General features: G+C 35.0%; 1 protein-coding gene and 1 long non-coding RNA gene across 12 annotated transcripts in view; one reads left to right on the plus strand and one right to left on the minus strand.

Annotated features, from left to right (window-relative positions):
• LOC309654381 overlaps window positions 1-25,499 on the plus strand; it is a 198,033-nt gene that overhangs the window by 168,287 nt on the left and 4,247 nt on the right. The window lies entirely within an intron of this gene.
• DENND4A (DENN domain containing 4A) overlaps window positions 1-25,499 on the minus strand; it is a 134,653-nt gene that overhangs the window by 26,390 nt on the left and 82,764 nt on the right. For 7 of the 11 annotated variants that reach the window (XM_082444731.1, XM_082444725.1, XM_082444732.1 and 4 more), the window contains 9 exons: window positions 19,955-20,088; window positions 17,367-17,502; window positions 16,786-16,992; window positions 16,564-16,692; window positions 16,155-16,296; window positions 15,618-15,749; window positions 13,458-13,574; window positions 12,714-12,842; window positions 6,411-7,510 (listed from right to left, as the gene is read on the minus strand). In XM_082444731.1, the coding sequence (XP_082300857.1) occupies window positions 6,411-7,510; window positions 12,714-12,842; window positions 13,458-13,574; window positions 15,618-15,749; window positions 16,155-16,296; window positions 16,564-16,692; window positions 16,786-16,992; window positions 17,367-17,502; window positions 19,955-20,088 (2,226 nt within the window). The remainder of the gene's footprint in view (window positions 1-6,410; window positions 7,511-12,713; window positions 12,843-13,457; window positions 13,575-15,617; window positions 15,750-16,154; window positions 16,297-16,563; window positions 16,693-16,785; window positions 16,993-17,366; window positions 17,503-19,954; window positions 20,089-25,499) is intronic. The other 4 variants (XM_082444735.1, XM_082444733.1, XM_082444726.1 and 1 more) reach the window with 2 other exon arrangements.

Below are 25,499 nucleotides of genomic sequence, written 5' to 3' on the forward strand. Positions count from 1 at the left end.
TTCCAAGACTGAACCAGGAAGAAATATAAAATATGAACAGACCAATCACAAGTAATGAAATTGAAACTGTGATTAAAAATCTTCCAACAAACAAAAGTCCAGGACCAGATGGCTTCATAGGTGAATTCTATCAAAGATTTAGAGAAGAGCTAACACCCATCCTTCTCAAACTCTTCCAAAAAATTGCAGAGGAAGGAACACTCCCAAACTCATTCTATGAGGCCGCCATCACCCTGATACCAAAACCAGACAAAGATACTACAAAAAAAGAAAATTACAGACCAATATCACTGATGAATATAGATGCAAAAATCCTCAACAAAATACTAGCAAGCAGAGTCCAACAACACATTAAAAGGATCATACACCATGATCAAGTGGGATTTATCCCAGGGATGCAAGGATTATTCAATATACACAAATCAATCAATGTGATACACCATATTAACAAATTGAAGAATAAAAACCATATGATCATCTCAATAGATGCAGAAAAAGCTTTTGACAAAATTCAACACTGATTTATGATTAAAAACTCTCCAGAAAGTGGGCATAGAGGGAACCTACCTCAGCATAATAAAGGCCATATATGACAAACCCACAGCAAGCATCATTCTCAATGGTGAAGAACTGAAAGCATTTCCTCTAAGATCAGGAACAAGACAAGGATGTCCATTCTCACCATTATTATTCAACATAGTTTTGGAAGTCCTAGCCATGGCAATCAGAGAAGAAAAAGAAATAAAAGGAATACAAATTGGAAAAGAAGAAGTAAAACTGTAACTGTTTGCAGATGACATGATACTATACATAGAGAATCCTAAAGATGCCACCAGAAAACTACTAGAGCTAATCAATGAATTTGGTAAAGTTGCAGGATAGAAAATTAATGCACAGAAATCTCTTGCATTCCTATATACTAATGATGAAAAATCTGAAAGAGAAATTAAGGAACCACTCCCATTTACCACTGCAACAAAAAGAATAAAATATCTAGGAATAAACCTACCTAGGGAGACAAAAACCTGTATGCAGAAAACTGTAAGACACTGATGGAAGAAATTAAAGATGATACCAACAGATGGAGAGATATACCATGTTCTTGGATTGGAAGAATCAATATTGTGAAAATGACTATACTACCCAAAGCAATCTACAGATTCAGTGCAATCCCTATCAAATTACCAATGGCATTTTTTACGGAACTAGAACAAAAAATCTTAAAATTTGTATGGAGACACAAAAGACCCCGAATAGCCAAAGCAGTCTTGAGGGAAAAAAGCGGAGCTGGAGGCATCAGACTCCCTGACTTCAGACTATGCTACAAAGCTACAGTCATCAAGACAATATGGTACTGGCACAAAAACAGAAATATAGATCAATGGAACAAGATAGAAAGCCCAGAGATACCCCACACACCTGTGGTCAACTGATCTATGACAAAGGAGGCAAGGATATACAATGGAGAAAAGACAGTGTCTTCAATAAGTGGTGCTGGGAAAACTGGACAGCTACATGTAAAAGAATGAAATTAGAACACTCCCTAACACCGTACACAAATATAAACTCAAAATGGATTAGAGACCTAAATGTAAGACCGGACACTATAAAACTCTTAGAGGAAAACATAGGAAGAACACTCTTTGACATAAATCACAGCAAGATCTTTTTTGATCCACCTCCTAGAGTAATGGAAATAGAAACAAATATAAACAAATGGGACCTAATGAAACTTAAAAGCTTTTGCACAGCAAAGGAAACCATAAAGAAAACGAAAAGACAACCTTCAGAATGGGAGAAAATATTTGCAAAGGAATCAAGGGACAAAGGATTGATCTCCAAAATATATAAACAGCTCATGCAGCTCAATATTAAAAAAAAACCCAATCCAAAAATGGGCAGAAGACCTAAATAGACATTTCTCCAAAGAAGACATACAGATGGCCAAGAGGCACATGAAAAGCTGCTCAACATCACTAATTATTAGAGAAATGCAAATCAAAACAACAATGAGGTACCACCTCACACCAGTTAGAATGGGCATCATCAGAAAATCTACGAACAAGAAATGCTGGAGAGGGTGTGGAGAAAAGTGAACCCTCTTGCACTGTTGGTGGGAATGTAAATTGATACAGCCACTATGGAGAACAGTATGGAGGTTCCTTTAAAAACTAAAAATAGAACTACTATACGACCCAGCAATCCCACTACTGGGCATATACCCTGAGAAAACCATAATTCAAAAAGACACATGCACCCCAATGTTCACTGCAGCACTATTTACAATAGCCAGGTCATGGAAGCAACCTAAATGCCCATCGACAGACGACTGGATAAAGAAGATTTGGTACATATATACAATGGAATATTATTCAGCCATAAAAAGGAACGAAATTGGGTCATTTGTAGAGACGTGGATGGATCTAGAGACTGTCATACAGAGTGAAGTAAGTCAGAAAAACAAATATCGTATATTAACATGTATATGTGGAACCTAGAAAAATGGTACAGATGAACTGGTTTGCAGGGCAGAAATTGAGAGACAGATGTAGAGAACAAACGTATGGACACCAAGGCGGGAAAGTGGCTGGGGGTGGGATGAATTGGGACATTGGGATTGACATGTATACACTGATGTGTATAAAATGGATGACTAATAAGAACCTGCTGTATTAAAAAAAAAAGGGGGTCTTTCATATTAACCAGATATTTACCATCTATTTTGCTCTTTCTTCATTCCCAAAGACCCAGGTTTCTTTGTAGTATAATTTTTCTTCAGCCTGAAAAACTTCCTTTAGCTTATTTTATAGAGCAGGTCTGCTCGTCATGAATTCTTTTCCTTTATCTGAAAATGTTTTTATTTCACCTTCACCCCTAAAGAATATTTTCACTGGATATGGAATTCTGGGTTGACAGGCCTTTTCTTCAACAGGTTAAAACTGTTGTTCCACTGTATTCTTCCCTCCACAGATTATGATGAAAACAAGTGGTCATTCAAATCCTTATTCCTCTGTAGGTAATGTGTCATTTTTGTTTAATAGCATTCAAGATACTTTTTATTCTTGTTTTTTTTTCCAGCAGTTATTTTCTTATTAGAAATGGATATCTTTGGTTATTAACAGTTTGCTTTTATGTATATATAGGTGTTGTTTTCTTTGAGTTTATCCTGTCTATAGTTTGCTGAGTATCTGTAAATCTAAATCTTTTACTAAATTTGGGAAATTTTATCCATTATTTCTTCAAATATTTTTTCTACCATAATCTCTTTCTCCAATTCTTCTGGAATCCCTATTATATGTTATACATTTTGATATTGTCCCACAACTCTCTGAGGCTCTGTTCATTTTTATAAAGTCTCTCTCTGTTCTTCCAACTGCATAATTTCTATTACTCAATCTTTAAGTTCAATGACTCTCCTTTGTCATCTCCATTCTGCTATTGAACCCATCCAATGAGTTTATTTCAGAGTGTATTTTTTATGATAAAATTTTTTGACAAATAATTAATTTTTCTGGATAAGAGTTCTTTTCTTATTTGAAATGTGTTTTTTCTCTACTTCAGGGAATCTAGTTGTAACAGCTGCTTTAAGGTTTCCGTCTGATAATTCCAACATCTGGGTTGTCTTTCCCTTGAGAATTAGTCACATTTTCCTGGTTCAAGTAATTTTGGATTTTATTTTGGACACCATGAATGTTATGCTGTGTAGTCTGGGTACTGTTATAATCTCTTGGAGAATGTTGAGCTATTGTATTAGCAGGCAGTCAACTACGTTATGTTCAGATTGTAATTTGTGTTTTGATTTTTGTAGGTGGTGATTTAATCCCCAGTTTAATTCTCTAAGCCTTGTCCATGCTGGTCTGCATCTATTCCATGTATGTGTAGCTCAAGGGTGAGGCTCAGACTTGTGTGGGCCATGCACAGAATTAGGAATCCTTCTTTCACAGATTCCCCTCATACTCTCCAGCCCACAGAGGCTCCCTTCTCTGGTTCCTCTGTCCAGGAAATATGGGGATTCTCTTGAAGTTTTAGCTGCCAGGGATGCCATGCCACACTGTGACTGGGACCTGCTCTTGGAGCAAAAATGCATGAGAAAGAAAATGGGAAAATTTCCCCACAATCTGCTGCTTTTGTTTTTCAGAATCTTTAGATAGTTTTTTTTTGTATTTTGTTTGGAGTTTTTAGTTGTAAATCAGTGGGAGGGACGGGCTTTAGTGGCCTTATGTTACCACAGTGGAACTAAAGCTCTCACCCAAATTTTTAAAGAGTATTTTTGCTGGATACAGAAAAAACAGGTTGGCAGCCATTTCCTTTCAGTACTCTAAAGCTGTCTTTCCAGTGTCTTTTGACATCACATTTTCTATTCAGAAGACAACTGTCAGCTTTCTTACTGTTGCTCTTTTGAAGGTAATATCTCTCTCTTCTTTGGCTCCTTTTCGGATTTTCTCTTTGTATTTCATTTTCATCTATTTTAACATAAGATGCCTAAGTATAGGGGTTTTTGTTTTTTTTTTTTTGCATTTATTCTGCTTGACATTTGTAGATCTTCTAAATATGTGAGTGACATCTTTAATCACTTTTGGAAAATTCTTGGCAATTAGCATTTTAAATGTTCCTTCTACCCCTTTTTTTTCTTCTTTTTCTGGAACTAAATTACATCAATGTTAAGCATTTTCACTAAACCCCACATTTTTTCCTGTATTTTCCAATTTTTTTTCCCTGTCTGTACTTCAGTGTGGATATTTTCTACTATCTTCCCAACTAGTTTACTAATCTTCTCCTGTTTTTTTGTCTGCTGTGAAATCCAACTACTGCTTTCTTAATTTCGCATCTTTTTCAGTTCTAGAATTTACACTGGTTCTTTTCAAAAGATAATTACCTGGTGAAATTCTGCATGTTTCTAGCTTTTTTTTTCTCACCCTTTCCTCTATTTTCTTGGACATATCTTAATTACTTCAAAGTATCTTGCTAATTCAAATGTTTAGGTCACCTGAAGGTCTGTTTCCTCCATCTGTTTTTCTTTTGTTTTTAGTTATGGTCCTTGCCTCTCAGTACAGCTTTTTTTTTTTTTTTTTAATATTTATTTATTTGGCTGCACTGGTCTTAGTTGCAGCACGTGGGATCTTCGCTGCAGTGTGCAGGATCTTTAGTTGTGGTGTGCGGGATCTTTAGTTGCAGCATGCAGGCTCTTAGTTGAGGCATGCAGGATCTAGTTCCCTGACCAGGGATGGAACCCGGGCCCCCTGCACTGGGAGTGCGGAGTCTTAACCACTGGATCACCAAGGAAGTCCCTCAGTATAGCTATTTTTAATTCAATAATAGAATATAAAAAATTATATATAAAAAACCATAAGGACTCCAGTTGATGTTCTGGTCCTCTGGAAAGGACACACTTTTTCCTTGTTAGAGTAAAGGCTGATTAGTTTAATCTAATCACAGACTGAGCCGAGTCCAGCCTAGGTTGCAGTTTTGGTCGGGTTCAGTCTACCTCTGTTTTGCCAATGCTCCTAAGGCATAGCTCTGCAGGAATTTGAACTAAGGGCCTGGTGTGTACACCAAAGCTTCCTTGCCCTCACTTTCCCCAGCTCCCAGCAGCTTATGAACTAAGTAAGCTATTGTATTCCCAGCACCATGAAACTGCTGAGAACTCTTATTTATCAGAGACTTTCTGCTTATGTTTTCAGACTCCTGTTTCATGCACTATCAGTATTTGGAAAATGTCCTGAAGGAAAAAACTTGTGTATCTGAGGACCCTCCAGTCTCTATTTTTGTCTCTCCAGCTCTACAAGATCCCAAAAGTCCTGCTGGCCCCCTCACCTCTCCCCAGTCCTCTGATAAGCCAAAGCCTGGATTTGCAACCTCTTGCTCTGTGCTCAGAATAAGCAAATGCCCTCAAGGAAAAAGTAGCTATAAAACTTCAGCTCATCTCTGCAAGTCTCCTCTCTCTAGAATCTTGCCCCTCTACTTTCTAGTTGTTTCAGCAGTTCTCTGATGGCTTTAAACAAATACTTTCCATATTTCATCTAGCTTTTTGCTTTGGGACATATGCAGGTGTATCACAAGGTATTTCATCCTAACCAGAAAGAGAAATCCTATGCCTGGCTGGTAATTTTTGAAGGCAATAAATAATGAAGCTCAAGTAAGCATTTTCATATGACTCTAATTTTTACTCCAGCTACAGATCACTTTCTTTCAAAACTGAACTAAGAATATAACCTTAGTTAGTGAATTCTTTCCTTTTGAAGTTATTATTCAAGTCCAAATTCTGTTACTTACAAACCTTATGCATCCCAAGAGTCCTTTCTGTAAAGCTGTATTTTAGGAGAATGGTAAAAACAGACATCTTTGCAAGTAAGATACTTTTGGTGGTGGAGAAGGGTAAAAGGAAAAGTAGAAAACACTAATAAACCTACCTTGGATGATGTGGTGTACATGGTGAATCTTGAATACCATTTGCTTGCTTTCTCTGCAACTCCTTTTCCAGCAGTGAACATACTGTTTCTTAGAACATCTAGTTTAGGTACTAGTAGTGTATCTAAATTAAATGAAGGTGATGAATGGGTTAATGCGTCTTGAGATTCTTCCCTAAATGGGCAAGTAGGTGAGAAGGCTGGAGAAGACCAGAGTCTATCCCTTGGTCTGTCTTCGCTTTTTGAGTAACTTTTAGATTTGGTAAGTCTCACTGGCCCAGGAGAATTAGGAGGCAGGCTAGATCTTCTGCATGCCTTGACCAACGTTGGACTTTTCTTAGTGGTTACTTTATCATCACAGGCCCGTTGTAAATCAATGCTTGGTGTTCGACTTGTCAAAGGACTGCTCATGTTATTCATATACATCACAATTTCTTCAGCTAAATCCCGCCTAGCAGATGGTGTTGAAACACTTTTGCTATCATCTTCCTCCTCTTCCTCCTCCTCTTTTTGCTGCTGTTCAGTCTCAGCAACCAGAAGAGAGAGGGGATCAAATCCTGTTGCAACATCAGTTTTTTCGAAAGGTTTTACTGAAAAGCTGCTATTCAAGCGTTGACTCCTCTTAGGATTTTGTGGAGCAACGTACCCCACTTTTGATCCATCTGTTTCACTGTCTAAGTCTTCTAAGTCAAAAATAACAGGAGAATCCACTTTATCTGCCAAACAGTTAGAACCATCAAAAGGTGTATCATCATCACTAGATTCCTTCTCTATACTGTCTCTTTTTGATCTTAAAGATGGCTTTCCAATATCAAGACTATTTGGTCTTGTGCTTTTTGAGATTACATTTGAAAGAATTTTTGCATCAGCTCCTAATTTTTCAACCATATCTCCAGGGTTTGCTTCCTGGTTAATTCTATTGAGCATAAGTCCCATTAGTACTCCTCCACTAAGATTTCGGTTTCTATTTCCCCAGGACATTTGCTGCTGCAGATTAGGCTCATTGTCACTTTTATGTCTTTTCCTGAAGCATCTACTTTGAATGTTTCCTGTTTCATTTGTATCCTCAAAAGATGATATTAAGAGCGGCTCAGACGTACTTTCTAAAAAACAAGAAAAGTGTTTTTAGCCACGAAAAATGTAATATGCAAATATAAGTTGTCTTAAATATTTAAGATACTAGTAATAAAATGATAACAGCAAGCACTCATCAAGTGCCTGCTATTTCACAGATGCTATACTAGGCACTTTACTCACATTATCTACCATAATCATTCCAACATCCTTATGGGTGGAGAAAAAACTGATACTCAGAGAGATTACCTAGCCCAAAGTTACCCAGTCCTTAAGTGAGAGAACTGGGATTCAAATCAAATATGAAGGGTATGATCTGAGATATAAGGATGCACTGCTTTTTAAAACTTGTAAGTTACGATTAATATTTACCCTTGGTATATTTAACAACAATAATAATGAATTTATGTCCATTTCACTGAACGGATTAAATAACAATGGTTATACAATTGTGGTTGTGCTAGACGACCTTAAGATTCTGAGTCTTCTGCCTATAAAAAGAAAAACAAAACCAAAAACACTAAACCAAACCAAATAAAAGGCAGCTATGTGAGCTTTATTCATAAATAAAAATTATTTTTAAAACTCCAAATCCTTATGACTATAGATGTGGCTAAATAATTTTACCTTTGCTTTACATATTGATTCAAGTTTATAACAGTCAAATGTGAATGGCCACTTTCTATTCAGAAACACTGTTCACTGCTTTTTACCAAATTACTTAGGTACCTACGCTGAAAGCAGAAATCTAGATTTTTGATCACTTCAATTGTCCTTATGTGGGAGTCTTCTAAAGCATTAGTCTAGGTATGGTATTGTCAACTACTCTTTTTTTTTTTAAAATAAATTTATTTATTTATTTATTTATTTATGTTTGCGTTGGGTCTTTGTTGCTGCGCATGGGCTTTCTCTAGTTGCGGTGAGCGGGGGCTGCTCTTCGTTGCGGTGCATGGGCTTCTCACTGCAGTGGCTTCTCTTGTTGCGGAGCACGGGCTCTAGGCATGTGGGCTTCAGTAGTTGTGGTGCACAGGCTTAATTGATCTGCAGCATGTGGCATCTTCCCCGACCAGGGCTCGAACAGATGTCCCCTGCATTGGCAGGTGGATTCTTAACCACTGCACCATCAGGAAAGTCCTTCAACTACTCTTTTTACATGCTTTAGCCAACAGAATTAGCTCTCTATAACGAGGCAATTCCTAAAAATGTGCCTTTTTTCCTATCATATGATGTATTTGGGTAACAAGATAGTAGATAAAAGGGACTACTAGAGACCATAAAAGCCTACAAACTAATACCGTTTAATAAGCATACAGCATTAACAAGGAAAATAGTATAGCAGAGAGGTAAAGTGTCTTCTTTTTTTCTGTATCAGCTTATGATTAAGTATATAAGAAACCAAGAACATACTCTCTTCTGATATTCTGGGAAACCTGCTACCAGGTTATATATTATCAAAGACCTGGAGCAATCTTATAATCCAAAGATGTAACTCTAGGACTGCATTTAAATAGATGTGTTCCTTTGCAAAGTAAGAACTATGCAATGGCCTACAGACAAATAAAGTTGGTTACCAAATTATACCAGGGGTTGGCAAACTACACTGCTGAGCCAAATCCAGCCTGTGGACTGTTTATATACAGTCTCAAATGGTTTTAACATTTTAAAAGAGTTGTAAAAATCACACACACAAAGAACAAGCAATAGAGACTGTATGTGGCCTGTAAGGCCTAAAATGTTTACTACCTGGCCATTTACAGAATAGTTTGTCTGACTCTAAGTTTATACACCTGCTAAATTCCACCAGACTAGGCTGGATGCTGCGCACCTCTAACAGAGAGGCTGAAAACTATTTAACTTCCTTGGGCCTGGTGGCTCTGTGACATAATTCTGGCAAGTGATAGTAAAGTGGTAGTTTTTGAGGGTTTCTGGGAAAATGTCTGCTTTCCTGGTAAAGGAGATAGATGTGGCTGGCACTCCCCTTGCCCATTCTTTCTGCCTTGCACAGATAGGTGGTGCCTGAAGTTGCCAGCGGCTGTACTATAATCATGGTTAGGTTCAGAGATCTGATGTAAAGCCCCTGAACCAACATCTTGGGCAATTGTTTACCTTTGAATTTCGTGAGAAAAGAAGCCCTCAACTTGTTTAAGCCACTGTTAAGTCATATTTTCTGAACCTTAAAACTGAAAGAATTCTGAGCTGATTTACTAGCCCTTTTTTAGATCTTTGAACATGCTATAATCCCTTCCTACTATACAGCCTTTACATATAGCTTCCCGCTGCTTGGAATGCTCCCTTTCAATTTTTCCTTTGGAACCCCTATCCTCATTTGTTTTCTACTCACCCTTCAGATCTAAGCTCAGAAACCATATTATCAAGGAAGCCTTTCCTGACCAATGTCCCTCTAAACCCAGGACAGGTTACATATTCTCATGGCAACTTACAGCCCTTCTTTTTTTTTCTAATTTATTTATTTTATTTATTTATTTTTGGCTGCATTGGGTCTTCGTTGCTGTGCGTGGGCTTTCTCTAGTTGTGGCGAGTGGGGGCTACTCTTCACTGCGGTGTGCGGGCTTCTCATTGCAGTGGCTTCTCTTGTTGCGGAGCATGGGCTCTAGGCGCACAGGCTTCAGTAGTTGTGGCACGTGGGCTCAGTTGTTGTGGTTTCCGGGCTCTACAGAGGAGGCACAGTAGTTGTGGCGCACGGGCTTAGTTGGTCTGCGGCATGTGGGATCTTCCCGGACCAGGGCTCGAACCCGTGTCCCCTGCATTGGCAGTTGGATTCTTAACCACTGCACCACCAGGGAAGCCCTTACAGCCCTTCTTGCCAGTATTTAATATCAGGGTGTTTTTACATTTACTTGATTATTTGATTAATGTTTTCCCAGCCCTCCCATGTACTTCTCTATGGAGGCAGGGACCATGTTTATTTTTGTTCTTTACCATATCCTCAGTAGCACCTGGCATATGGTAGCAGGTATAGTAGGAGCTCAAAAAATAATCGCTGAATGAATATTGTCTGCTGGGAAACAACTGCAGCCAAGAGACCAACCCAGAATATAACATAGTATAATATATTATAATATGACATGTTACAGCTAAATGTGGTAGCTAAAGGTAAAAAGTTAAAGCACACTAAAAGCAGAATTAGGCTTAAAAAAACATTTCAGAGTATGTTTTCATACTTCAGAGCATGTTTCATTTCAGAGTAAATTGTCTTGTGATTGAATTCTCAGTAATTCAATATATATTTATCAAAATGTTAAAATTCCCAAGATAACCCATGAAGTAACCATAGGATGATGATTTTATTTCAATTACCAACCAAACATTAAAACATTTCTTTGGTTATTCCACTCCCACATCTTTTAGAAGCTGTCATTTATTTATATAATGATATAAATAAAATATACATATACTGTACTGCAAAACATGAAGAAACTTGAAAGGTGTTTTGAATCCTAGCAAGTACTAGTATGTAAGAAAAAAGTTACAGAAAAGTAAGTATTCCTATAAATCCCACATATAGTCTTTGGTAGTAGTGATAAACCCAGAGTACTTAACAGATGGGAAAGTTTTCAAGTCAAAAATCTTAAGGATAAACTAACAACTCTAGTTCATACCTAGGAAACCTATTATATGCTTTAAAAAATTGGCTTGTTAAGCACAGAGGGCCGTCAAAAGCCAGATGTTGAGTCAGATGCTTATTACTATGACAAAATGTCAGAATCAAAGGATGGTTTACAATCATATGAAAACAGAAAGTTCATAAAAGCAGATCTTAAGCAAACAGCAAGCATGAATAGACAGTAACGAAAGAACAAGAAAGCAAAGACTACCAAAGGCCAGTTATTAAGAGTTATAATTAGACAATGATTAGGAAGGACTAAATGATTGTGAAGCAATTACATTATACCAATGAAAAAATTTTAATGTTTAAGTTATAACAATTATCTAACAAGGAAATGCGAAGAAAGACAGTTATAGATCATTTAACTTTTTTTTTGATAGCTAGAACAGGGGTCGGCAAACTTTTTCTGTTATGGGCCAGAAAGTAAATATTTTAGGCTCTGCAGGCCATACAGCCTCTGTGGCAACTCCACAGCTCTGCCAACGTAGTGCCAAAGCAGCCATAGACAATATGTAAGTGAATGAGCTGGGTGTGTGACAATCAACCTTTGTTTATGAACACTGAACTTTCATATAATTTTCAGGTGTCACAAAATATTTTCCTTCTTTTGATTTTTTACCATTTAAAAATGTAAAAAAACATTCTTAGCTTGTGGGCCTGTACAAAAACCAGGCTGCAGGCCTGGTTTGGCCCATGGGCCACAGTTTGCCTACCCCTGAGTTAGAGGCATATCTAACTATGCTGCAGAAAAACAAACATCATTGCAGCAGCAGGGCCCTTTATAGAGAGATTTCAGCCCTGACAGCACAAGTCCTTCAATATTTGTTTAGATTATAATGATGCAGAACTGAGCTAATACAAAAATAAAATAATGTAATTATGAAATCAGACTATTAACACTAGAAACTCTGAATCTTATGTCTGTTTAGTGCCCCCCAAAACAGTCTGATGAAAAATTTCTGAGTCCAGGTATTATCCCAGATCCTAAAATGACTTTTCCATTAACTAGCTGAGAACTTATGGGACCTGCCAATAGTCCGACTATGCCTGAATTTTCTCATCTTTGAAAGAGTGCTAATACCCCCTCTCACTAATATAAGCACTGCTGTAATAATAAATGAAAAATAGTATATAAAAAGTGCTTTGAAAAGAAAAAATATTAGGTATTGCTATTTAAACTACCTGAAGGACTATCCTTTCGCCTCTGAAAAAACAGGAACAATACGAAGACTAAGGAACTCTATGCTTCATTTAAAAATTGGCGAGGTGTCTGGTACCCTCAGACTGATCATCTCACTTGCTCCCCACTTCCCCCTTCCCAAAACTCCCCACAGTCCAAACTCAAAAGGTAGCTTGTAGGTATGTCCCTTTACTTTGTTACAATAAAAGCTTGAACAAACTATATTATAAAATACAGAATTTAAGCTTCTAAACTATACCATGAGAAGCTGCACAAGTATACCAAAAAACCAAAACCAAAACCAAAACAAAACAAAAAAACGAAAAATGAAAAAATCCCTGGAGAATTAAGACAAAAAAATATATTCACTAGAAATACAGATACAAGTTATTCTGCACATACAGACATATACCATTCAACTTACCTGTGCTTTCTCCTGACGTTTTATCAGCACTGTTATTTGTAGCACTGAGGCGAACTATACTGGAAGAACTTTGATAATTGAGCTTAGGAAGACAATCAGCACTTCCCTTTGCACTCTCGCCCTCTGACACTGTAAAGATTAAAATGCAACTGTTAAGATGAAATCTATATACATCAGAGGAGCCATAAAGAGAAGTAGCTTTTAGTTCTAAATACTTCTACTGGAAAATACGTGATGAGAAAATATTGAACACCTCTATATCTATATTTGTCAATTACAAATAAGTGATACCATTCATTCAAGTCCTCAAGGTGTGTATCAAACAACTAAGTACTGGTCACGCATGAGGTCTATGCATACATTTTATATTTCTTCTTTGGTTGTGAAACACTGCTTTTGATGGGGGGAGGTAAGCAGGAAAAATATAAGTCACAGACCATTAATAAAAAGCATTAAATAAAAATATTGTTAAGCACCAGAAAAGAGCCACTGTTTGAAGAAATATATATTTCTGCTACAAGAATAGTATTTGATTGGAGGGTGTTTTGCCACTGAGACTACAAACTTCACACATGAAGTACTTGTACATTGGAATATTAGGTGGTGTAGAGGGCTTATAATGGGAGGAAACAGGAGTAACAATGGGAAAATGAAACATAAAATTAGTACTTTTACACTTAAAGTCACTCGACTTTTCTATTAATGTAAGCTCACAGTTTTATACAATATCAACTTAGTACCTACAGGAACTAGAATCACTCCCTTTCTTATCTTTTTCTTCTTGAATGTCCTCAGTAGATGTATCCCCTCTTCTAACTTCATCCTTAGATAGTGAATTATATCCAAGGTCAGACTGGCCACCTGGAAAAAGAAAAAGACAAAAAACCCTATGCTGTTTATCATAAACTTCTTTAGTAAGAAGAACTGGAATTAGAAGCAACACATTGGTGTTTAGATTTACTCATAGAAATTTTTCTGGATAACTTCCAGTTGAAAGCATTATTTTGTTAGCTCCTCCCCATCTCTATTAACATAAGAAAGGGATGATCACAAAATAATTTATTTTTAGTTTCACAATGTAGTCAACAGTAATTATGTATGTTCACACTACTATCGGGGCTCCAAAAGACACAGACAAACCACACATTCTTTATACAAGTCCATGACCTTTCTAGGTGAAGGTCTGAGATCCAACTAAGCAACGGAGAAGAAAAATCTGCAGGGCACTCCTAACAAAACACTCACACACAGATCACTGGAGCCAAATGTCTAAATCATCTGACCAAAAAAATGGGTTTATTTAAATTTATTGATAGGTAGTTATTCTGAAAATTCAACTGAATAATTACTGAATTGCACATGAGTACAAATACATGGGAATGAGAAAAAAATCTAGTATTAAAGTTATTAAGAAAAGCAAACTTTGCATCAATATAAGAAAATTTCTAATACACTGTTCTGTTAAAGAGGCTCTCTGTAATTTCCAGCAAATTGTTTTCACTAGATTAGCATCAAAACATAAGGTTTTGAATTCTAGTACTTTACCTTAGGAGACATGATTTTAAGTAAACCACTTAACCTTTTTGTTTGAATCTCAAGTTCCCAGATTTATAATATAAAAGGTTGTTATGATTATATGAGTATATGACTGCATAAAAAATGGTTTTATAAACTTGCAAAGAACTATCTAAAGAAATTGTATTAAGTATCATTAGGTATTTACTTTAATATTTTTGTTATAATTTTGAGTTTGGTATTTTTTCTAATCGGTTTCATCTCTATTTCCAAAGAAACTATAAATCACAAAATGTGAAGATAATCTTGATAAAATTCATGCTTTTATTATAAGGTTCTGCACTGCTTTAAGATGGCCTTTTTAAAGGCCACAGTCAAAAACAAAAGATGGATTTCTTCATTTTTAAGAGATAATGCCTAAGGATGACCACTACAACTCTGTGATTAAATTCACAACTGCATGAACAAGAAACAAAACCAGCCAAGGACGAACAACATATCAACACACATAGCTTATATTTATTACTCTTAAAAGTATGCATAAAAGGAGATAGATCAACATAATGTTAAAATTTGCAGAGATAGAAGCCTCCATATTTTATTATTAATGCTTGGATTTTTAAATTTAAAGTTTCTGTCCATTAATAGGTAGCTCTTATACTGTATTCAAAAGTCATGTCTAATTTTTATAATGTAATAATGAAATGGACAGAATTATTCAAATAATTTAGGTGTGTCAGTTTTAATAATACTTAGAGAAAGCTTATGTACAAATCTTATATTTTAATGAAATTAAGTCATCTTCAGTGCTAGAATGTTACAAGTTTTATATATATTTAAAATTTTTCATTATAGCTTTTAATTTTAATACAGTTTAAGACTCACAAGAAGTTGCAAAAATAATACAGTACAGAGAGTTCCTGTGTACCCTTTATCCAGCTTCCCTGAATGATAATATCTTACATGAAACATGGGACACTGTTAAATCTTGGAAATTGATGTTGATATGGTACTATTAACTCAGATCAGGGATCTAAGTTTCTTTTTTTAAAATCCTAACAACATTAAAAAAACTATAATAACATGTTCATAATACAAAGAAGAACTTATCCTAAGAAAATGATATGATAAAGAGACCTGTGTACTATCCAGAGTTAAATGGATTATCATGGATGAAACACTCGAATACTTTCTTAAACTTTCATTTCTATTCAAATAGAGAATGAATAAAATTGCATAGTTATTAAATACAATGTCATATGCCTACCATATAAAATTAAAAAGTGATAGTTACATATATCACTGAAAATTAAAATCTAAAACAGACAGGCTAGCAAACCTAGTTTTTAAAATGTATTGTAATAAATGTATACATAAGCACACACAAACCTGTACTAGATCTATCATCAGAAGCATACACTTTGATTAAACCCGTATTAAAAGGTGCCTGCTCCACAGTGTGTGTCCCATGACCACTATCCATGCTGCCATGACTAACAGCATCCAGGTCACTGCCATCTGCTTAAGAACACAATTTGACAGCATTTTACTACTCACGGAGATACCAAAAATACATATTAGTTTGCTGCTCAAGTTAATAATCTACTAATACTGAACATGACAAGCGTTAACATAATTAGCAAAATACAACTATAACAAAGAATCCTATTGTGAATTATTAACGAATACTAAAACAAGACCACCAAAGGTTGAAAATTTAACAGTTACAAGAAAATAAGTAAAATTTGGTGTTTTTTTAAATGGGAAGAACACTCTAATATTAGAATTTGCTTAATGGCAATAAAAACTAGAAAACATTCAATATTTTGAAACTAATTAAAATTTCTAAAAAGTGGAAATTGTAACTAGTCAATTAATTTTAAAGAAAAAGTACAACATATACATCCCTTAAAAACCTCTAATTACCTGAGAGAGTTGTTTGCGATAAATGTGCGTGTTTCTTTAAAGCTCTTTTGAACTGTGCTACTCCTAAAACAACGTTTCTCACTTTTGTCCAAAGAAAATAGCCACTACGACTCCTTGAAGGCCAGGTACTTTCCAAAACAGCCTATTCATTTGACAAAATAAAATAATTAGTAAAATAATTTTTATAAATGAACACCCACTGGCTTTAGAGTTAATTTAAAGAGTAAGTAGATTGTATAATCCAAAATATCAATAGAACAACAAAAATCTTACTTCCAATTTACAAAATATATTTTAGATACTCTAAAATAAATACCAAATAACCCCTGCATCATTTATTTCTGCCATTAAACTAAGGTTGTAAAATCACAAAAGTTAGACTCTTTCTCCATTAAGTCAAAATAATTACCTTATTATAATAACCATAAGTTATGGCATTGGGGTCAATACCAGCTTTCTGCATTTCAAACAGCACTCGAACTGCAAGCACTGGCTGATCATACTGTCCACAGAGCTGCATAAGAATGCGGTAGCACACCTGGAACACAGTAATTTCGAAAGTGTACAGAATCAAAATATCTATGTACATAAATCTGGAATAAAATAATGCATTTTAAAGGATAATTGTTACCTCATCAGGTGGATCCATCTTCTTTGACTGCATTTTTTTAAGCACATCATAGGCTGTTTTCAGAGCCCTGACTTTTGAATGACATACTTTCACATAAGCTGGGAGACAAATAAACCACAGCCCGTAACAGTGACGCAGTAGACACCTAGACCACATCTGAGGAATGGAAGAGTACCTCTTGGCAATTTTATGGGCTGATTTAATTTCCTAGAAAAAATGCAAGGACCTTATTAATAAATTTGCACACTTAAGCATCCTTATCCTTAACTGAAGGCTGAACAAGTACAACTCACATGCTTTTACAATGTTTCCCTAACAAAATCTGTCTATAATTAATATATATTCAAGTCTCTGCTTTAATCTGTATTATACAATATGTAAAATAATGTTCTAGGACAAGAGAACTGGTTAATTTTTTGAAGTCAGATTACTCTAAATTTTCTTCAGAATGCTTCAGGGAGCATAGATGATCTACTAATAGTTATATATGGGGTAGTAAAGTATATTAAGGGAGGAAGAGTGTCAAATTTATTTTTGTTCTAATACTTGATTACATGAAGAATACAAAATCATCAAAGCACCTGTTTTGTTCTTCTGAACATGGGAGAAGGGCTACTAGGACTACTTGATTTTGAAGGCAATTTGCTCTTTCGTGTTTGTAGAAATCCTTCAGGTCTCTCAAATAAATTGTTCCTAAGAACTGGAAATCCATTATAGCTGTTTTTGAAAAGAAAAAAAAAAAATCTCAAGCACACATAGATGATCATACTGGTTACAAGCTAAAAAAAAATTATGACCAATAACTTAACTTATTAACTTATTTTAACTATCTTTCTCCATCAGACTATGATATATATAATCAACAAATATTCATGCTAATGTTGCTTTTCTTACTATAATAATAAAAACGTAATAGCCAAATACAGATTCAAGTATATATTTTGGAGGGAAAAAAGTGAAATACATTTAAATTTTGCTGAACTTGACACCAAACTACAAAGTAACTCAAAAAAACTTTGTAAGTTAGTATTCATGTAAATAAATAGCAAACATATCAGATACTACGGGTAAAAGGCCCACCAAATCATACTCTTTCACACAGGACAGTTATTAATATCATTGTTTGGATTAACATATTACTGTAGAACCTTCCTCTTAAAAAAATGCAAATAACATAAGTCAACCAGGACAACCTATTACATTATCATGAATGGATTTATCTGGTTAGGTAAGCTGATTCAGGGCCTCACTTATGAGAAAGGAAATTGAAGAGGTTGGAGAAGAGGAACAAAGATTAGAATAGGCAACTCTATGAGGAGGTGGGCCTAATTTGGGTGCTAGAGCAGAGTGTCTGGGGCATTTAAAAGGTACCAGCAGCTGGGAAAACGACATGCTAAAACGACAGAAGCCCCTGAGGAGAAAACTTACCCTACTTTAGAATATTCTTAAAGGCATATAAATAGTTTTAATTAACTAAGAAGAAAACTAACTATAATAAAAGATAAACTATATCTATTATACATTATTATAGGAAAATCCAGTAGAATAAGAAAATATTAGTAATGACTGAATGTTAAGTAGGAATAAAATAGCAATGAAGCTCAGGAAAACTATGTCCCCTAAGAAAATTCACTGTATGTACATGGTGTGATAATAAGACCATTCTGTGTATCTTATGGAAACTTACTGTCTTATCATTTTATACAGACAATGTAAGTATATGAGTTACCTCCTGCTAACAGGATCCACTGTGCCCATTAAAGACACTTAAGGTTTTTTCCAATGATGGGTATGATTACACCAAAATTATATTAGTAGTCTCAAGGAAAAAAAAAATGACTTAGATTCTTTAAAAAATGGGAACTTTTTAAGCTAAGTAATTTTCTTATTAAAGGACTAAATCTAAAGGTAAATTTTAAATTAAAAAGTTAAAACCAAACCACAAAAAGAAAAACAAACTATATTAGTGAAATATACCAAAAGAAGTCTTAGAAGTATATAATGTACGAAAGAGATAAAAGAAATGAGATCTTGTTTAGAAAGAAAAAGAAGAAAGAGAAATTATGAGAAATATTTTAAATGTCTTTGAGAAAAGGCAGACTTCTAAAAATTGATATAAGCAATATCATCAATATATAAAAATTAAGGGTAGGAATCAGGTGGCTTATGAATTAATCAACATTCACAAACATCTGTTACACCACTTTTTCATCTGTAAAAAGAAGAATTCAATCCAAGTTATAAATGAGGATGTCCTGAAAAATCCCTTTTCAATGAAAATAACAAACTGTGACTTAATGAATAATAGATGTGAAATGGTTTTAGAATCTTTAAATAAGAAATTATTATTGAAGAATTTAAAAAATCTAAAAGGAAATGCCATTTTAATGGTATACTAGAAACTACCTCTAGTTATAACAAATGTTATATATATCTGTGTGTATATATATAAATACATATCTAGATATACAGATGTATAATAAATCTACCTCTATCATAACCCTATCACTGCGCTCAGAGTTTTTCTCTTTCCCACTAGACTTGAAAACGAGACCAGTGGATCATTCAAGTCTATACCAAGCACTTAGCACAGTACCTGACCAAATTTCCTAAATTAACAATGACCAATCCCAATAGTTCTGAATTTCCTTGACTTTATAAAACTCATGGAAAAATTAAAAGCCTAAAAAAATCATATCACCCAAATCAAGGCCACAAATATCGACTCTAAATTAGATTTAATCCTTTTTTAAAAAATTGAAGTATAGTTGATAATCCTTTTGTAAACCAAGGTTACATTAACCAGCCTGTGTTGGGGGAGGGGATGAAAGTGAGGAAACCAGCCTTAGGGAGAAACAAAAATAAAAATTCTGTAATAAAAGTGCTGCATTTTGGTGGGGTGGGCCCTAACTTCTTAATCAACATTTATGAGAACATATACTTATGCAGATATAGAGAGCTTCTTAAGTCTATAGAATGCAAAATTATATATTTTTTCTTTTTATACCTCAAAACTTAGTAATGGATGTGGGATAAGCTTGCTTACCACCTAAAAATTAGGGATCTGTAAAGTTTGGATTTTTGAAAATACCACAGTCCTTAGAAAGCTACGTCACAGATGATGGATTGCTTCTCTCTTTCAATCTCAAACATTCTGCCTCTTGAATACCTGTACTGTAAAGGGGGTTCTTCACCATTGGGTAGATGGGGGATCTCAGGTGGTGTTACAAAAACAGTATGTTCACTTTTGAAAGATTCATCCAGTTCTATAAGTCGCACTTCACCACTCTTGTCCATATCCACCTGAAGGAGTTTAAAAAACATACATTAAAAAAATACATTCGCCAGACAAGTGTTTGTCTATAGGGGAATGGTTAAATAAACCATTTACACAACTGGATACTAAGGAACTATTTTTTTTTAAAAAAAGAATGAGCAAGTTCTCTACGTAGCACTATATAAAGCTCTCCAGGATAATTAAGTGAAAATAATAAGATGCAGGACATTGTATATAGTATACTATCTTTTAAGTAAGAAAGAGGGAAAAATTTTTTAAATTAAAAAAAAAAAGAAAGAGGGAAAAATAAGAACACATATTCATTTTTTGCTTGTAGTCACATAAAGGAATACTTAAAAAAAAAAAAAAAAAGGGAATTCCCTGGCGGTCCAGTGGTTAGGACGCTGCGCTTCCACTGCAGGGGGCGCAGGTTCGATCCCTGGTCGGGAACTAAGATCCTGCATGCCACACAGCAGCGTGGCCAAAAATAGGAAAAAAAAAAAAAAAAGTAATTATCTATTTGGCTAAGAGGAGATGAAGGGAGTGGACAAGAATGAGACAGGACCAGATTTCCCAATATATACCTTTTAATGTTATTTTTGCGTTTTGAATAATGAAAATTTATTCAAGAAATACTATTTTTAAAAATATTATTATATTAACATATAATAATATTAAAACGTACGTGTGTGTGTGTTGAGAACACTGGGTTCTGTCTTTGATTTCTACTAAATATAACGAATTTCCCTAAGTTCTTCCAGCATTTGTAGAAGCACATTTGAATTAAATTCTAGTCACATCAATATTTAAAGCATTTTAGTAGTACTATTTCCCCTAGATACTCTATGGTAAGGTAATAGTCATAAAAAATAAAAACTTCATAGAATCTAAACTTCCCAAAAGGCACTCATAAACTAAAGAGCACAACACTGACATTAATTTAAACCAGATGTCAAACACATGACAAAATATAACCCACAGAACTTTTCCAGGTTAGACAGAATTAATGTCACATACCAGCCAGGAATAAATGGGAAAACAAGAATTATTAACAAGTTAAATCTTAAGATAAGGATTTAGGGCAGAGTATACCAAAAAAGGACAGGGACAGCTTTAAAGTTTTTCTAACTTTTAGGAAGAGTTGATACATTCAGAGTCTTCTTTTATAAATTGTTGTTCACAATTTCACAGCATTACATGCTGTAATCTCTAGTATTAAAGAATGTTTTTAATGGTGTATCCAGACATTTTAGACAACAATTAAGGCATGTTTCAGAATTATAATTAATGACAGGAGAAAATGTTCACAAAATAATGATAAATGAAAAAATCAGACTACTAAATAATATAAATGTGTGTGTGTCTATACACACACACACAGAGTGTGCTTCCAATTTTCTTAAGAGTGTGCATATATCTGTTATATAGATATATTTCTGAGTGTGCACACTTTCTCTCATACACACAGATGCGCATACACATCTGTTATCAAAATGTTACCTATGGGTGATGGTATTACTGGCAATTAATTTTCTTTATATTGTTATTTGCTTTCCAATTAAAAATAATGAATATTATTTTTATTTGCTTTTTAAAAATTACAAAAGTAATAAATGCTCAGAATAAAAATTTAAACAAGGCAGACTATATTGCTTTTAGAATAAGCACTTATTTCAATTCTGTTGAAGGATATTTGAAAGTTAATCAGTATAAAAGAAGGTGCCTTTCTTTTTAGCCTGTCAAAAAGACTTTAATATGGTAAAACTAGCAATGATACAACAAATATAGTAAGTTGGATAATCACAAACCCTGCTGGTACTCAAAACTGGTACAGTCTTTTTTAGAAAGCAAGATGTGTTTAAACGTTATTCTTTCTTAGAATAAGTTCTAAGAAAATAACCTAACATGAAAAAAAGCTATCAGTATGAAAGATGTTTTTTTTGCAGGACTGCAATAGCAATAAATTGGAAGTCATCTGCATGTCAAAAAATAGGTAAATGAATAACAGATGATACACAGATGAAATACACAATCATTCAAAATGAAAAGAGTGAAGGCTATGCAGACTCCTGGTTGAACAAGACAAATTAAACACAACAATTTACCTTCAATCCTTCCTGAAATCTCACCAAAATGAGAGTAAGGAGATTAAAAAACAACGACAATGACAAAATGAACTGGAGAGAAGACAACAGCAGAGCTGAGTTCAAAACATTTTAGAAGCTGCAAAGTAGATTGATGAGACCTGTGAAAGCTGAAAGCCACATATCTGGCACTGGTGAGGGGGCAGAGGAGAACACCCAAATAGTCAGCCGTTTTGCTCTACGGAGCACCAGAAAGGTCAGGAATGAAAAGCATGATGCCCCTGAATATGGGAGGGCAAGTGGGGTTGAAATGGGAGAATTAGTTAAATCCTGCATTTAAGAACTCCTAGATCCCTTGCCCAACCCAGTATAGTTAGGCCACTACCTCTCCGCAACATGGCATAAGACTAGGTTGGGTCTTTCTGAGTGAAGAACCAGAGGGACTTTAGACTTGAGGACGCTGGGCAGAGCTGAGGAAGATGCAGAAGGTTAATAAAAACAGGTGAAGTGAGTAAAAGCCTACATGTGACAACAAGTGGAAAATCTTAGTTACCTTCCCCACTCAGCTCTGAGAATACTTGCAGTCAGGCTTATGTACTCCAGGCTTGAGACTGGAGATACCTCCTGGGGAAACTACCTAGCCTAAAAGAAAAGAACTACAGACACTGATCAAATAGGGACTCTAATGAAATAGTTGAGTTCCTTTATGATCATCAGTCTCATACCTAAGGAAGCTCCAAGCCCCACCCTCCCAGAAAGAGCTCTAATGAGTTCTCTGTGCCTCACACTTGACAACGAATACCAACCAAAGATCACACAAAAAACCAATAACTTGAAATAGAATAAAGTAAACAAATATTAAAAGGTATTTTGAAGAAGCAGAGACAATGCAAGGGGGAAAAAAACCTTCAAAACAACTGAAATGAATAAGCCTACACCCGTGAAACAAGAAGATGCTATAAGAAAAGAGCATTCAGGGACTTCCCTGGTTAAGTGGTTAAGACTCTGTGCTCCCAATGCAGGGGGCCTGGGTTCAATCCCTGGTCAGGGAACTAGATCCCACATGCATGCCGCAACTAAGGAGCCCGCCTGCCACAACTAAGGAGCCCGCCTGCCACAACTAAGACCTGGTGCAACCAAATAAATAAATAAATAAATAAAATAAAAATAAATATTTACAAAGAAAGAAAAAAAAGAAAGGAACATTCAGAGAATGAAAAGGAGCTATGGAAATTACAAACATGATAGCAGAGGTAAAATGTATACTATAATGGATGAAAGATAAAATTGAAGAAATCTCCCAGAAAGTGGAGATGAATGACAGAGAGGCAGAAAATGGGATGGGGAAAAAAAAAAAAGAAAATTAAGCAGATCAGGCCAGGAGGGCCAATATACAAATATGTATTTCAGAACCAGAGAACAGAGAAAGTGGAGGAAAGAAAAAGAAAGAAAAAAATGCAAGAAAATTCCCCACAATTTGAAGGCCATGAGTCCATAGATTAAAAGGGCCTACAAGTGTCCAACTCAGAGATGAAAAGAAGGCTGACACCAGGCATATCCTTGTGATTTCAGAATATCAGGGATCTTAAATGCTTCCAGACAGAAAAAGAGATTAGGCACAGAAGATCAGAAATCAAGATACTGTTAGACTAGATGTTATTCTCAACAATAACAATCCAGAAGACAATGCAGTAATGACTTGATTTTACATCCGACCAAAATAGCATTCAAGTATTAAGGCAGAATAATGAAATTTGCAAACAGGCAGGGCATCAAAAAATGTATCTCCCATGTACTCTTTCTCACTAAACTACTGAAAGTTGTGATTCACCATAACAAGGAAATAAACCAAGAAAGAAGTTATTGAAGCCAGAAAGCAGGGGATACAAATCCGGAGAGAGATCAGTGTAATTCCAAGATGATGGTGAATGACAGACTAGAAAGCAGTCAGTTCAGACTGGAACACAAAGATGGAAAGCTCCAGCAAGAACTTAAAAAAAAAAACCAAAAAAACCCAACAAACAGATAGATTACTTAATATATTAGAAAAATTGAGAGATTTTAGATTTTTTACCTTCATAGAAGAGTTTGGAGATGAATTAATAATACACACAAAACAAGAAATATAGCAATTATTAACTTCAGGGAAAACAGAAGTCCATACATAAAAGGAAATTTAACTACAATATATATACGGCCTACCTGTGATTATATACAGTGATAAAAATATTAACATTGAACAACCATCTGACCAACTACATTGGGAGAATTTTGGTGATGGTGGTAAATATGACATTAATAGATAATATATAAAACAATAAGCAGCAATAACAACACATTATTTGGAAATCTTAAGGAAAATGACTGATGAAATGGCTGAAAGAGAAAGGCTTACCTTTGGGAACAGAAACTAGGGGTGGGAAATAGAACTACCATATGACCCAGCAATCCCACTCCTGGGCATATACCTGGAGAAAACCATAATTCAAAAAGATACATACACTCCAATGTTCATTGCAGCACTATTTACAATAGCCAGGACATGGAAGCAACCTAAATGGCCACCAACAGAGGAATGGATAAAGAAGATGTGGTACATAGATACAATGGAGTATCACTCAGCCATAAAAAAAGAACAAAATAATTCCATTTGCAGCAACATGGATGGACCTAGAGATTGTCATTCTGAGTGAAGTAAGTCAGACTGAGGAAGACAAATATCCTATGATATCGCTTCTATGTGGAATCATAAAAAAGGGTACAAATGAATTTATTTACAAAACATAAGTAGAGGCATGGATGTAGAAAAAAAACTTATGGTTACCATGGGATGGGGGGGGAGGGATAAACGGGGAGATTGCAACTGACATATACACACTACTATATATAAAATAGATAACTAACAGGAACCTGCTGTATAGCACAGGGAACTCCACTCAATACTCTGTAATGGCCTATATGGGAAAGAATCTTAAAAAAAAAAAAAAAGAGTGGATATATGTATAACTGATTCACTTTGCTGCACACCTGAAACTAACACAACATTGTAAATCAACTATACACCAATAAAAATTAAAAAAAAAAAAAAGAAAGAAAGAAACTAGGGGTGGGGGAAAAATGTGACCTAAGCCTTGTAAAATCATTTGACTTTTTAAACTAGGCTATGTTTTACTTTTTAGAGATTTGGCAGCATATAAAAAATGTTTATAAGATCTGGTTATGTGAAAAATTAGGAAGTATACTATAATTATGTAAAAACATTGAAAGTAAATGTGAAGTGGATATTAGGGTACTGGGCTTATGGAGTTTTTCCTCCCTTTTATTTTCCACACTTCCTGTTACTTTACAAAACA

This window comes from Balaenoptera physalus (genome assembly GCF_965194825.1).
Source record: "Balaenoptera physalus genome assembly, chromosome: 2".
Lineage (NCBI taxonomy): Eukaryota > Metazoa > Chordata > Mammalia > Artiodactyla > Balaenopteridae > Balaenoptera > Balaenoptera physalus.